We start from the raw sequence: 14,463 nt of genomic DNA, 5'->3' as shown, positions 1-14,463 counted from the left end.
AGATGATCAACGGTCTGGAGCAGCTCTCCTATGAGGACAGGCTAAGAGAGTTGGGGTTGTTCAGCCTGGAGAAGAGAAGCCTCCGGGGAGACCTTATAGCCCCTTCCAGTACCTAAAGGGTGCCTACAGGGGAGCTGAGGAAGGACTTTATACTAGGGCATGTAGTGATAGGATGAGGGGCAATGGCTTTTAACTGGAAGTGGGTGGATTTAGATTAAATATTAGGAAGAAATTTTTGACTTTAAGGGTGGTAAGGCACTGGTGGAGGTTGCCCAGAGAAGTTGTTGAGGTCCCATCCCTGGAGGTGTTTAAGGCCAGGCTGGATGGGGCTTTGAGCAAATTGGTCTAGTGGGAGGTGTCCCTGCCTATGGCAGGGGGGTTGAAAGTTGATGATCTTCAAGGCCCCTTCCAACCTAAAGCATTCTATAAACCAAGAAGTGCTTTTTTAAGTACATTAATAGCAAGAGGAGGTCTAAAGAAAACGCTGGACCGATAGTTGTTGAAGGTGGTCAACTGACTGATAGGGATGAAGAAAAACCAGCAGTGTGCAATGCTTTTTTTTGCCTCACTCGTTAATCACGCATCTAGAGCTTGGGCTGCCCGGTCCCCTGAATCGGAGGACCACGAGTGTGGAAACAAAGACTTTCCATTTGTGGGACGGAAATTGTCAGAGAACAGCTGTATCAGCTGAATGTTCACAAGTCCATGGGGCCTGATGGGGTTCATCCCAGGGTATTGAAGGAGCTGCTGGATGTGCTGGCAAGACCTCCCACAACTTCTCTGGGCAAGCTGTTCCAGTGCCTTACCACTCTCAAAGTGAAAAATTTCTCCCTAAAAACTAATCTAAATCTTCCTTCTTCCAGTATGAAGCCATTCCCCCTCATCCTATCATGTCCTGCCTAATTAATAAATCAGAGCAGATACACTGGACCTCAGCCAAGCACCAGAACCACGCTCAGATGTGTAACAAAGAAAGGCAGTACCAAGTGCCCAAGGTCCCATGCAAGGAAAAAGTTTTCTTCAGAGCATGCAGGGGTGGATGGCAGATGGCAATGGAAAGATGAAATGAGGTGACCCGAAGGAGAGCAAACCCTCATGACCAGAGAGACGCAGGGCTGGACTGTGCAGCCTTGGCAGGAGAGGGCGTTGCTCTCTGGGATGTCTCTGCAGCCCTGCAGAGCCTGTGGTGCAGGGGAAGCTGATCTCCAGGAAGGACACGGTGCTTTGGAAAATGTCCTCAGCGATGGACATCCCGTGATCCAACAACACTGGGAAAATCATTGCTCTATTCCTTGATTGCATCAAAAAGGGGTGACTAAAGGCTGTTGGAGGAGCAGTGCCGACATCTGCTGGATGGAGATGGGACAGGACTTGCCTCACTGCAGCTGCATGAACAAAGGCACTGAACGTCCCAGAGGTTCTCTTGGGGTGTGTTACACTGCTGCTCTGAATGGCGGTCGTGATCCTGCAGGTCTTGTGCTGTCCCTGCTGGCTGCATGCGGCTGTGCAGGAGAGCCCTGGCACCTCCCATAGCACCACAGGGTGTAGGTCACCTTCCAATGGAGCAGCTGCCCTGAATGAGGTTGGGCACTGTAGGGGTGTCTGTGAGAAACGGGCCATGGGTGCCAAAGGAGATGGGGTAAAGACAGCTGGTGGAGGAGAGAGAGCGTCACCACCATGCCCCACCAGCCTCAAAATGATGACTCCAGACACTGCCCTGTCCCTCTTAATATTTCCATCAGTTACGAGCACGTGTCTTAGACCACCTCTGGCACCTCATGTGTCACCTGTGCTTTGCATGGGTACAGGAGGTACAGGAGACTCCTGCCTTTCACTGCCTGGGTGTGCTGTCTCCTAGTGGGGCAAGAAGAGGGGATTCTTGGACATAACTCTGTCTCCGAAAGGGGAAATGGCACTGCAGGGAAGAAGTTTCTCTGCCCAGCAGAGGGAGAAAAGATCAGTGATGACTTCAGCTTGTTTCCCAGGTGGTTCCCCTGGAGCCCCAGGGACATCTCTGAGGGAGCCCAGAGGGGACAGAGGCAGTGCCACCATGGGCTGGTCCTCTGCTGCCAAACTAGGCCGGGCTGCTGGTCCGGAGGGAGCTCCTGGCAAGCGGGCAGCGCTGCAGAGAGACAGCTCTGCCCAGAAGCAGGGCTGAGGGCAGTGCCTGCAGGCAGCGAGGGAAGAGAAGAGAAGAGAAGAGAAGAGAAGAGAAGAGAAGAGAAGAGAAGAGAAGAGAAGAGAAGAGAAGAGAAGAGAAGAGAAGAGAAGAGAGAGGTAAAGGCAGTCTGGGGTGGGAGGACAGGAGAGAGCTCACCTGGGGACAAACCTTCACAGCCTTTCACATGGTAAGTCTCTGGCTGTGGGGCAATGCAGATGAGTTCCTGGCAGTGTCTCCTAGAGCTGGCACATGCCATGGCTGATAGGAGCTGTCAGGATGGCTGTCCTGGCTTGTCTGGTGTGGAGCAGGAGGATGTGCTTCAGAGCATGGATGTCCTGCTGCACCTTCAGAGGGACAATGACGGACAGCTGCCTTCTCCCAGGGATGGCTCCGGGGTTTGCAGATCGATGTGCAGGCAGGGGTGGGCAGGGCTGTCCTTGCCAGCAGGGTCCCCGCACCCCGGGGGCTGTGTGCCGGGGCAAGGACTCTGCCAGGGTCAGCTCTGCGCCTGCCCGGGGAGCTCCCACGGAGGTGCTGTGGGGAGAAGCTGTGGGAGGAAGGAGTGACCCCTGTCAGGGCAGGGTCTTTCTATTGTTGAGAGGGTGCTGCATGGGTCACGGCTGCTCACAGCTGCTGACCACCCCCAGAACATTGGCAGAGGCAGCATTGCAAGGGGAAAGTCAAGGAAGGGGCTACCTTAAAGACAAAGACCTTTCCAGGCTCCGTGCTCGCAGCTTTCTCCTAAGGGAAAGGAGCTGTCACTGTGACACTGAGGGATCAGCAGGTCTGCCACAAACCTCATCAAGTGCCTGCACTCACTCCTCTACCCACAGACAGCACCAGCATCCCCTTTGCCTGCAGCATCAGGCTGGATCTGCTCCACTCCTCAGGACCCGCACAGAGGGAGGTGGCCCTGGGCAGTGCCCTGCTGCTGGGAGGGGGCTGCAGGGCAGAGCTGAGCACACAGCGGGTGGGATGGGCTCTGGGGCACTGGCAGGGGGAGACCTGGGCACAGAGCAACAGCTCCTGGCAGGGACAGCCCCAGGCAGCAGAGACAGGGGCAAGGGCCGGGGGGAAACTGCCAACACGCCCGGGGGGAGGCTGCCTTCAGCCAGCTCTCCTGGGCTCCTCCATGGAGGTGTCTGCTGGGCGCTGTCTGCTGGGACCTGAGCGCACTCTCTCTTCACATCATCTCCTCTGCGGCACCCCGACTACCTGCTCTGCCGGTCCTGTGGGGCTTGCGAGCTGCCCCCAGCAAGGCACAGCACTGCCGTCGGGTCCTGGGGAGTGCTGAGCCTTTCCTCGGGGGTGGGCAGTCTCCTCTCAGAGTGCTTTGCTTCTCTCGGGGAGGGGTGGTGTCCTGCTCTCTCCATCACAGCTCCATCTCTGCGCTGGGACAGGGAAGAGATTGCAGATCTGCCCTCTCAACCAGTGCTCCCCTCATCCCATATGAGTTCAGCTGTTTGGTACTTTTTAAAAAGTAGTTTGTGTGTGGAGTCATCTCGAAGGCAGATGAAACAAAAGCAGAGGGCAGATGGGCAAAACCCCGATGGACAGTGCAGCTCTCCTGACTCTGCTTTAAGCCAAAGAGAGCTGAACTCGTCTGTCCCGTCTGAAGAATCGTAACATGATTAGTCATCAAAATGAGGATTTCTACATTCATGAGATGTTATCATGGAAAATAAAAAGCACAGGCAAAAATTTATAAGGACATGCTAACCCTCTGCTCTGCAGCCCACGCTCTGGAGAGCCATGAGTGCAAATATTGAACTTTTCCATTACAGGTGGATTACATCTGACACCCCTTGTGACGGTTGGAGCTGTCACAGAGCAGCTCCCTTGTACCCACTGCAGCAGAGCAGGGCTGACTCCTCAGCAGCACAGGGGCAGAGGTGCTGCTCCTCACACCACACTCAGCCAGCACCACCCAGAGAGAAAAAATGCATTTCAACTGAGGGTGATATCTATGAAAAATGGAGTATATGGGCTCATAGAATTCTGTCCTGATTTTTTCCTGTCTTTTCCTTCCTTTAACAGAGCCCCCATAAAAGAAATATCTAATGTCCAACAGCAGCTCCATCACCCACTTCCTCCTCCTGGCATTCACAGACACACGGGAGCTGCAGCTCTTGACCTTCGGGCTCTTCTTGGGCATCTACCTGGCTGCCCTCCTGGGAAACGGCCTCATCATCACCACCATCGCCTGTGACCACCGCCTCCACACCCCCATGTACTTCTTCCTCCTCAACCTCTCCCTTCTGGACCTGGGCTCCATCTCCACTATTGTCCCCAAAGCCATGGCCAATTCCCTCTGGGACACCAGGGCCATCTCCTACGTAGGATGTGCTGCACAGGTTTTTATGCTTTTCTTCTTTCTTGGAGCAGAGTTTTCTCTCCTCACAGTCATGGCCTATGACCGCTACGTTGCCATCTGCCAACCCCTGCACTACGGGACCCTCCTGGGCAGCAGAGCTTGTGTCCGCATGGCAGCAGCTGCCTGGGGCAGTGGGTTTCTCTATGCTGTGCTGCACACGGCCAATACATTTTCACTGCCCCTCTGCCAGGGCAATGCCCTGCACCAGTTCTTCTGTGAAATCCCCCACATCCTCAAGCTCGCCTGCTCAGACGCTTACCTCAGGGAAGTTGGGCTTCTTATATTAAGTTCTTTCTTAGGTTTTGGGTGTTTTGTTTTCATTGTGGTGTCCTATGTGCAGATCTTCAGGGCCGTGCTGAGTATGCCCTCTGAGCAGGGACGGCACAAAGCCTTTTCCACGTGCCTCCCTCACTTGGCCGTGGTCTCCCTGTTTATCAGCACTGCTGTATTTGCTCACCTGAAGCCCACCTCCATCTCCTCCCCACCCCTGGATCTTCTTGTGTCATTTCTGTACTCGGTGGTGCCTCCAGCAGTGAACCCCCTCATCTACAGCATGAGGAACAAGGAAATCAAGAATGCCCTGTACAAATTATTGCAATACAATCTACTCACAATTAATATGGTGCCGATTAACCCACAAGGGCTCCCACAGTATTACAGCAAAGACCAGGACTAACTTTTCTTCAATTGTGCATTTTACCTTACTGCTTTTCTTGTTGTTTTATTGTTTTGTTTTCTTTTTTTTTTTTCATTCTGTTTTTTTATTATATACCTTGATGTTACTGTTCTTGTTCTCATGCTTGTTTTTTTTGTTGGTTTTTTTTTTTTTTTTTTTTCTTTTCCTGGACCCAAAGACCTCATGTGCATAAGGATCACAGAATCACAGAATGGTCAGGGTTGGAAGGGACCTCTGGAGAGCATCTAGTCTAACTCCACTGCCAGAGCAGGGGCACCTACAGCAGTTGCACAGGACGGCTTCCAGGTGGGTTTGAAATGTCTCCAGAGTGGGAGACTCCCCCACCTCTCTGGGCAGCCTGTGCCAGTGCTCTGCCACCCTCAAAGGAAAGAAGTTTCTCCTCATGTTAAGATGGAGCTTCCTACGTTCATGTTTGTGCCCGTTACCTTTTGTCCTATCACTGGGCACCACTGAACAAAGACTGTTCCCATCTCCCTGGCACCCTCCATTTAACTATTTATACGCATTAATAAGATCCCCCCTCAGTCTTCTTTTCTCCAGACAAAAAAAGCCCCAAGTCCCTCAGCTTTTCCTCATGAGAAAGTTGCTCCAGTCCCCTGATCACCTTGTTAGCCCTTTGCTGGACTGTCTCCAGCAGTTCCCTGTCCTTCTTGAACTGGGGAGCCCAGCACTGGACACAGTACTCCAGATGCGGCCTCACCAGGGCAGAGTAGAGGGGAAGGAAGACCTCCCTCGACCTGCTGGCCACACTCTGCTTGATGCCCCCCAGGATGCCATTGGCACATTGCTGGCTCAAGGTCATCCTGTTGTTCACCAGGATTCCCAGGTCCCTTTCCACACAGCTGCTCTCCAGCAGGTCAGCCCCTAACCTGTACTGGTGCATGAGGTTGATCCTCCCCAAGCTCAGTACCCTACACTTGCCCTTGTTGAACTTCATAAGGTTTCTCTCTGCCCAACTCTCATAGAATCATAGAATCATAGAATCATAGAATGGTTTAGGTTGGAAAGGACCTTGAAGATCATTGAGTTCCAACCCCCCTGCCATAGGCAGGGACACCTCCCACCAGACCAGGTTGCCCAAGGCCACGTCCAGCCTGGCCTTGAACACCTCCAGGGGTGGGGCCTCAACAACCTCTTGGGGCAACCTGTTCCAGTGCTTTACAACCCTCAGAGTGAAAAACTTCTTCCTAATGTTTAATCTGAACCTGCCCTCTTCCAGTTTAAAGCCTTTCCCCCTCTTCCTATCGCTACATGCCCTAGTAAAAAGTCCTTCCCCAGCTCTCCTGTAGGTCCCCTTTAGGTACTGGAAGGCTGCAATACGATCTCCCCGGAGCCTTCTCTTCTCCAGACTGAAGAGCCCCAATTCTTTCAGCCTCTCCTCATAGGAGAGGTGCTCCAGCCCTCCAATCATCCTCGTGGCTCTCCTCTGGACATGCTCCAGCAGGTCCATGTCCTTCTTATGTTGGGGACTCCAGAGCTGGATGCAGTACTCCAGGTGGGGTCTCACCAGAGTGGAGTAGAGGGGCAGAATCACCTCCTTTGACCTGCTGGCCACACTTCTTCTGATGTAACCCAGGATACAGTTGGCCTTCTGGGCTGTGATCGCACACTGCTGGCTCATGTTGTGCTTCTTGTCAATCAGCACCCCCAGGTCCTTCTCCTCAGGGCTGCTCTCCAGCCATTCCCCGCCGAGCCTGTATTTGTGCTTGGGACTGCCCGACCCAGATGTAAGACCTTGCACTTGGCATTGTTGAACTGCATGAGGTTGGCTTGGGCCCACCTCTCCAGCCTGTCCAGGTCCCTCTGGATGGCATCCCTCCCCTCCTGCGTGTCTACCTCACCAAACAGCTTGGTATCATCGGCAAAATGATCTTGGTATCATCTCCAGCCTGGCCAGGTCACACTGTATGGTGGCACCACCTTCTGGCATGTCAGCTACCTCTTCCAGTTTTGTGTCATCAGCAAACTTGCTAATGGTACACTCTATCCCTTCACCCATGTCATTGATGAATATATTGAACAGGACTGCACCTGAGCTAGATCGAAACTCCTTGTTTAGACTAGCTTAATAAAGAATCCAGCAGAAAATTAGTTGTATCAACTTCTGCATCTTCACATCTCCCCTGGAGCTGGGCCCCAGCATGCAAGAGGGGTTCAAGAGGCAAATGCCCAGCTGCCCCTTGGAGGTTCAGCCTTGTTTCCCAGAGCTGGTCTCTGTGCAGGAACCACCATAATCAAAATGGTTTCTTAAGGGAGGGACCAAAGGCTGAATGCCTCTTCCAAAGCTGGTGTCAGGAATGCACCCAGGGAACTGCTCCCTCAAAGAACTGTTTCTCTTCTTGAGACCTTGATGGATTTAGGGGGACAGGCTCAGAGTGCCAGGGGGATCTGTGAGGAACCAAGGACTGGGTGAAGACCTCCCTTCATGCTTGCACATGTCCGCTCAGACAGCAACTGGTCTTTGACTTATTTGCCCGGTGCTGTCCCACCTGCAGTGGGGCTGATGAAAGATGAGGAATCAGGCACTACCAGGAGAGCTCAGGGGATCTTCCGGGACAGTGCGTGAGTCTGGGTGGGCAGTGAGCGGCACCTCATAAAATGAGTGACCGTCCAAGGTTGAAAATGTCAACCTGTGGAGCCCATAGGCTAAGAAGGAAACTTGAAAGCAATGACAGGCTGTGAGGACCCAGTAGGAAAAGGGACATAAGACTGGAGAGCAGTTCAGGACACCCTCTCAGAAAGCCTCAAGGGCTGGATCTAGTGCAGCCCTGTCCTGTCCTTTGCGCCATTGGAGACACCCTTTGGTCCTGCTCAGCCCTGTCCTCTCTTCCTGAGCCAGGAGGGGAGATGGAACGGGGCTCAGCAGCAGTCATCCCTTTCTGGCTGGGTCTGCTGCCCACCCTGACCAGCATGACCAGTGCAGGCTCACCTCATGGCCCCAGGGCACCACAGCCCCCTCCCTCTGCACAGCAGCACCACCAGCTCAGGGCCATGCAGGGATCACAGGGTGGGAACCAGGAATGTCCACCTGGGGAAAGGATCTCTGGGGAGAAGGGGTGTCCAGGGGGAAGAGCAAGGGAGCACTTCTGTGCCTGCAGGGAGGAACCCATGAGAAGGAGAAAGCTCTTTCTGCAGCACCCACTCGGGGCAGGCTGCTCCGTCTCTGGAGCAGGACTCTTGTGCCGGCCTGGGGAGAGGGGCTGGCACTGAGGGGGCAGAGGCAGCCTGTTGTGGGCACCTGCTGGACCCGAGATCAGGGCTCCTGCAGGTTCACGGACCTCCATGTCCTCCTGCCACATGCAGCCTCCAGCCCCGGGGCTGATGGGGAGGCTGAGAGCCCTCTCTGTTCCCCGGCAGCTGCTGTGCCCTTCAGAGGGGCTGTGGCTGTGGGGGGAGCAGCCAGAGCTCTGCAGCACCCTGTGGCGGGCACGGCCATGGGGCCAGCCCAGAGGGGGCTGCTTTGCGGGGCTGGGCTGGGGAGAGGGCAGGGGAGTTGGGGAGAGCCTGGGAGGGGCTGGGCTGGCCTTGGACGTGCCCGGGAGAGGACACACACCCACTGGAGTGTGTGGTGCAGAGCCCGGTCTCGTGGCAGGGAGCTGAGACATGCGGGTGCAGGAGAGAGGAGGCCGGTCTGTGCCCTCGGTGCCATGGGCAGACTGGGAAGGTGCCCAGGGCATTCGTCACCCCCAGCCTCTCCCCTCGGCTCCTTCCAGCACTGGCCACTCGCCCCTGTTCATGGGGGAGGTTTGCTCTGTGGCCATCTCCTGCCTGAGTCCTTGATAGGCCAGCAGAAGGCACATGGCCTGAATGCCAGTTGTGAGGGTTTGTTGTGGTTTGGGCCACACTGGGCACTGAAAGGAAAGACAGACGCTCTCCACCACCTCTGTCTCCAAGGAGAGGAGGGAGACAGAGAAAGAGACACTTGGGTTTAAAAACTAAACTACTTTCGTGAAAATATTAAGAATATAATAATAATTAAAAAGGAAATACTGTTATAGATACACTGTATGTAAAGTGTATTGAGCTCTCTGGATGATGATGACATCATCGTCAGGCACTGGGAAAGGCCCAGAATGGACACAGTGCTGGACGGGAACTGTATTCTGGATCTGGATTCAGGAACACATGGATCGGGGTCAAAGGCAGATGGACAGAGTCCTCCTCAGACGTCGGCCATTGCAGAAAGAGGGCTGACCCTCTGACCACTCAGCTTTTACACTGAGCATGGGGCAGATGGGGTGGAAGATCCTGTTGGTCAGTTTGGGGTCACCTGTCCTGTCCGCTCCTCCGCGCAGGTGGGACCCCTCTACGCTCTTCTGCTTTTGACCCTCCAGTGTGGCACATAACCAAGTGAGCTGCCCTTGGCTGTTATAGCAATGAGCGTAAGCGAGAGCCTCTCTGCACACCATTGCGGTATTGTGACTCTGGAAACAGACACAGTCTGAAGAAGGAGCCGTTAATTTCAGAGAGTGCAGCTAGTTAGAAGAGACTTCACTGGCAAGTATAATTACGGAACAGAAAAATGGTTCTGTTTTACCTCAAACTAGGACAGACAGGGATCTTCAGAGCCTGGGTGGGCGCAGCTACACAAACACAGATGTCTTCAGTCACAGGGACACAGACGCCTGGTGCCCGTGCAGGTGCCCTGACACCTTCCCAAGGGGCTCTGGTCTCCTGCAGGTCGCGTGTGACATTGGCCTGTCCCAGACAACAACTCAGCTACGCCGGAGCCTCTACAGGTGGTCCTGGATGTCTGCGGTCAGAGAGCTGAACTCTGCCAGGAACAGCTTGCAACTTCTCAAAACACATGAGCACCTTTTCACCAACTGAGATGATGGTATCTTTTTTGTAAAATGGCAATTCTTTCCCACCGTGACAGAATGGGAATTTCCAGGAAGTGTTTTAATCGCAGGAGAAGAAATCTTGGCCTTCCCCTGGACTTGCCTTGCAGGACTTTGCCCGTGATCCTGTGTATTTAATCTCCTGACGCTTTCCACCTGTCCTGACAAAATGACCGGGTCTAAAGGCACCTTCTCAGCAGGCCATCTGGACCGATGCCCTTCCCATTGCTCTCCAGTTTCCCCTTCCCCTTACTGCTCGCTCAGTCTGATCCCTCTCAACTACCCAGGTGCTGCTTGAGAGTTAGAAGCCCGCCCTTGTCTTTCAGCAGTCTAATGGGCTCTTCAGCCAAATCCTTCCGTGTCTTTATACCTATCATTTCCCATCAGTCTCTCTCCAATACTTCTAGTGACGATGATGACCCTCGCTGGAGGAGTTTCACCAGGTTGAAGAAGCCCACCTGCCTCAGCGTTCCAACACAGGGCACGTGCTCTAGGCCCCAGGGCTCAAACCCAGGAAATTCCACCTGAATTAAGAAAACAGGTTGTGGCACCAAGGGTGCAGGGCACTGGCCCAGGCTGCCCTGAAAGGCTGTGGAGTGTCCATTCATGGAGATATTCAAAACAGACCTGGGCATGCTATTGAGCAACCTGCTCTGGCCGACTCCCTTTAGGCAGGGGATTGAAGTAGATGATCTCCAAAGACCTCTCTCAATCTACATGGTACTGTGAGGACATGAAAGTCCAGCGAAAGGCTTTATGTCTAGGGTAGATGCTTCTGAGGTCCCTTCTGCCTGAGAAGGCAACAGGCCAGCAGCAGCCCAAGGCCTGGCATGTTATTGTGAGGTCACCTCTGCCAGAGTCCCAGATACCTGAACAGCCGGCGTCTGCTTTGGATGCTCATTTTGGGGCCACTGCTGTCTCTGCAGGTGGCAGGCCAACCCCAGGCTCAACGCTGGCTTCAGTGCCCATGACGTCCTTCCTTCATGAGTACCAGACAGCCCAGCAGCAGGCCCATGGTTTGGATGTTAATTCTGAGGTCAGTGCTGCCACAATCTCTGACAGGCCAGAAGCAGGCAGATCACCTGGATATGGATTTGGAGGTCAGCGCTCTCTGAGTGCCTGAGAGGCCAGCACCAGCCTCATGGGTGAGCTTGGTGTTTGCAGGTCCTTTCTGCCTGAGTCCTTAACAGGTCAGCAGCAGGCAAATGACCTGAATGCCAACTGTGAGGGTGCTGCTGCTGGAGAACCTGAGAGACCATGAGCAAGCTCAGGGGTGTTGGACGTGCTGTCTTTCAGAGCACTTCTTAGGGCAGCAGAGGGTTGATGACCTGGCTTGGTACTCGTGAGGTCCCAACTATGGAACATGTCAGCAGCAGGAGTGTGTATGTAACATACAATATGTGCATGCCAGCATGTATGGAACATGCCAGCAGCAAGAGGTTACTTGTGAGGTCACCACTGCTTGGACACTGGACTGGCCAGTAGAAGGCCCGTGACCGGGATCTGTGTTTGTGAAGTCATTTCTTTGTGAATATCTTTTTAAGCAAGGATCAGGTTTGTAGCTGTGTTAGGTGCCTGTGAGGTCTCTTCTTCTTGGAAACTTTTCTGGACTCTTCCCTGGGTGGTGGGATGACTGCAGTAGTGTTCCCAAGGTTTCAGACAGCTTTTGCCTTCTCAGCAGTGAAATGTCTCTGCTTTTCTCTCCCCTGAGTTGGGATTTCTGGACTCACTGGAAAGACGCCCAGCAGAGCCAAGGTGCCTGGTCCCCTAACCCCTGTCCTGGATGGGGGTCATGATGGGAGGTGTGGCACTCAGCATGCTGTGTGGTCCCCATCACTGCCTGGTGGGCTTGTATGCCCCATCCTCTGGAAGCCATTGTATTTCCTGCAGCAGCAGGAGCCCTTTCCCATTGCCCCTTAGATGGTTCTGTCAGGCTCCAACCCCCGAACGAGATCTACACTGGGACACAGGGGCTCCTTTCTCTTTAGTCCCCACCCATGCACACCACAACCTGGACGTCAGATGAACACGCAAGGGTGCATAAATGTGGGAGCAGTGTGACCACCACATCGGCAAAGATGTTTCAAGGGTGCACCCAAACCCTTGGCTCAGGATCTACCTTCCCGGGGCCTGGGGCTCAGGGCTCGGCCTTTGTGCTTCAGAAAGCCAAGGCAGGGTTTTCTCAGCCGTGCAGCTGCCCCCACAGGGCTTTTGCCTACCCGCAATCATGGCCTCCTGTTGTCTGCTCGAACGAGTCCCTGGGGGGGCTTTGTCAGTAACCACCCTCAGTGGGGCTCAGTCATACTTGAAGGTGCTTTTTCTCTGCTGACTGTGACTTCTTCATGAGAGGTTTGTGCAATCTCCTCTCAGTACCTGAGGTTCAAGGGCTCAGCAGCAAAAATGCCATGGGGCTTGTTACAGTGAAGAAAGCCCTGAAAAAACATGTCTCTTCCTGCCATTTTCTTCTACTGTTGTACAGTTAATTGGACAGTTTCCCAGTGTACTTATGGAGAAAGGTATCAAAGAGCTTCTAAGAAAAAAGACTGTTTATTTTCAAAATAGAGGAGAGGCTATAGCTGCACTCTCTGATCGATGTTGATCCAGGGTCTCTGCTGAGGAGATCTGGACTGGTCAGAGAAGCTGTCCCTTGAGGTCTGACACAGCATTGACAACCTTGCTCCGCATCTCCCCAACCCCAACACGTCTCTCCTCAGCCACCTGGGACGTGCCTCGCTTTGCCTCACATCACACTTCTCCACCGCAGTCTGCAGCTGGAGGTTACAGCTCCTTTGCACCAGCGCCCACTGCTTTCCTTAGAGACCTGGAGGCACAAAGGCAAAGATGGACTTGTCCTTATTTCTAACAAACCAAATAACAGTTATAAGATTCGCCTCACAAAACACACTCAAAAACTCTATGTCAAGTACAAACTGTCCCCAATGGGGTTCACCTTCCACAATGCATAACCATGTAAAAAATGATTTAGACAGATGGAAATTATAAAATCAACAAAACTAAAGAGGTTCCTGAAGACTGATAGCCACAGATTTTGGAAAGACCCACAAGCTTTTAACTGCCTGAAGCTCAAAGCTGCAACTGGATTGTTGAGAGGTGTCTGAATGATGAAAGAAAAAGGGGAAGAGAGATCTAGAGAGCAATCACAAGTGCTTCTGTGCAGATGCACTGCTGGAAAGGTGCCTTCAGACATGGTTGGTTTAGTTAGGAGAGGTGGAAATAAGTGAAAGATGAGGGAGATGAAATTCAGAGCCTGAAAGTGGGAGTCCTGACAAAGCAAATAGAGGGGAAGGTCCATAGGTCTCCTCTTGCTATCAATGCACATCCTGAAAACTCCTCAATTCGATCTCATGGGAAAAAATTGTCTTCTCTGGAGCCTGCCCATCTGTGCTCTGCTGCTGGCCTTCCTCACTCCTCTTTGGCACCTGGGACACCACTATTTGCTGGTCACGACCGCCAGGGCTGACACTGTTGATCACATCCTGACCAGCTCTTCCATGTTGGCCAGTACGTGGGCTAGGTGAGCACCACCCTTCCTGGCCCACCTGGCAGCTGTGTTAAGAAGTCATCCCAAGATCCTCCAGACTGTTGGCACCCTGTTGCTTTGCCTGGCCACTGAATGCCAGGATACTTACGGTTCTTCATGGGAACCTGCTCATGAACCTGGAGGCTTCTCTGGGTAGATGTCAGAAGAGTTTCAAAGGTCCCTTATGGAGGCTGAGTGCCTTTCTTACTGGGATCATCACAGAGCAGCACCTCCTGGTGAAAAAAAACACCCTTGGATGCAAACTCTCTGGTCCTACGCACTGGTAAGTGTGCAGTTGGCTCAATGTGAACCCTGGCTTGTTCCCCATCCACTGCTGGTTGTTCTCCTCCGGAATCCTGCCTCAAAGCACAAAGGCCTGGGAGACCTTGCTGGTGGTAACCGAGGAAAAGAGGACATCAAGTATCTCAGATCTATCTACACTTACTCCTACTAAATTCAGCAGTGCTGCTACATTATCCCTTGGGCTTCTTTAACTGTTCCCGAAGTAGAAAAAGCTCATCTTGGTTCCCTGGAATTCCTTTTGAGTTTCAATTGAGTTTTGATATGGACCATTGCTGGGCCTGGACGATGCTCTCCTTTAGGACAAGATGTATCCAGGCACACTGTTCAAGTTATTGGTCTTTTCATTGACTGTATCACCAAGGGAGTGAGTGAAGATGCCTGTGCGATGTGCTTCATGTCCATGCAACGTGTGCCGCTGTGGGATAGAGAAGGGTCAGACCTTGCCCCTGAACAGACCTGGTGACTGATGCCTCTGACTGATGCCTCTGAGTGACAGCATCAGACAACAGAACAGACACCAAATAGCACTCTCTGCGATGCTGTCTG

The 14,463-nt window shown here is 53.1% G+C and overlaps 1 protein-coding gene across 1 annotated transcript; it reads left to right on the top strand.

The window, feature by feature from the left end:
- Positions 1-4,221: 4,221 nt before the first annotated feature.
- On the top strand, positions 4,222-5,211 carry LOC309685504 (olfactory receptor 14C36-like; the record flags this gene model as incomplete). Its single annotated transcript, XM_082501265.1, has 1 exon — positions 4,222-5,211. One exon carries the CDS (start codon positions 4,222-4,224, stop codon positions 5,209-5,211), a length of 990 nt encoding a protein of 329 aa, XP_082357391.1.
- Between the last annotated feature and the right edge of the window lie 9,252 nt (positions 5,212-14,463).

Source organism: Vanellus vanellus (genome assembly GCF_965231255.1).
Source record: "Vanellus vanellus genome assembly, contig: HAP1_SCAFFOLD_76, whole genome shotgun sequence".
Classification (NCBI taxonomy): domain Eukaryota; kingdom Metazoa; phylum Chordata; class Aves; order Charadriiformes; family Charadriidae; genus Vanellus; species Vanellus vanellus.
This window is presented reverse-complemented; position numbering and strand designations above follow the sequence as displayed.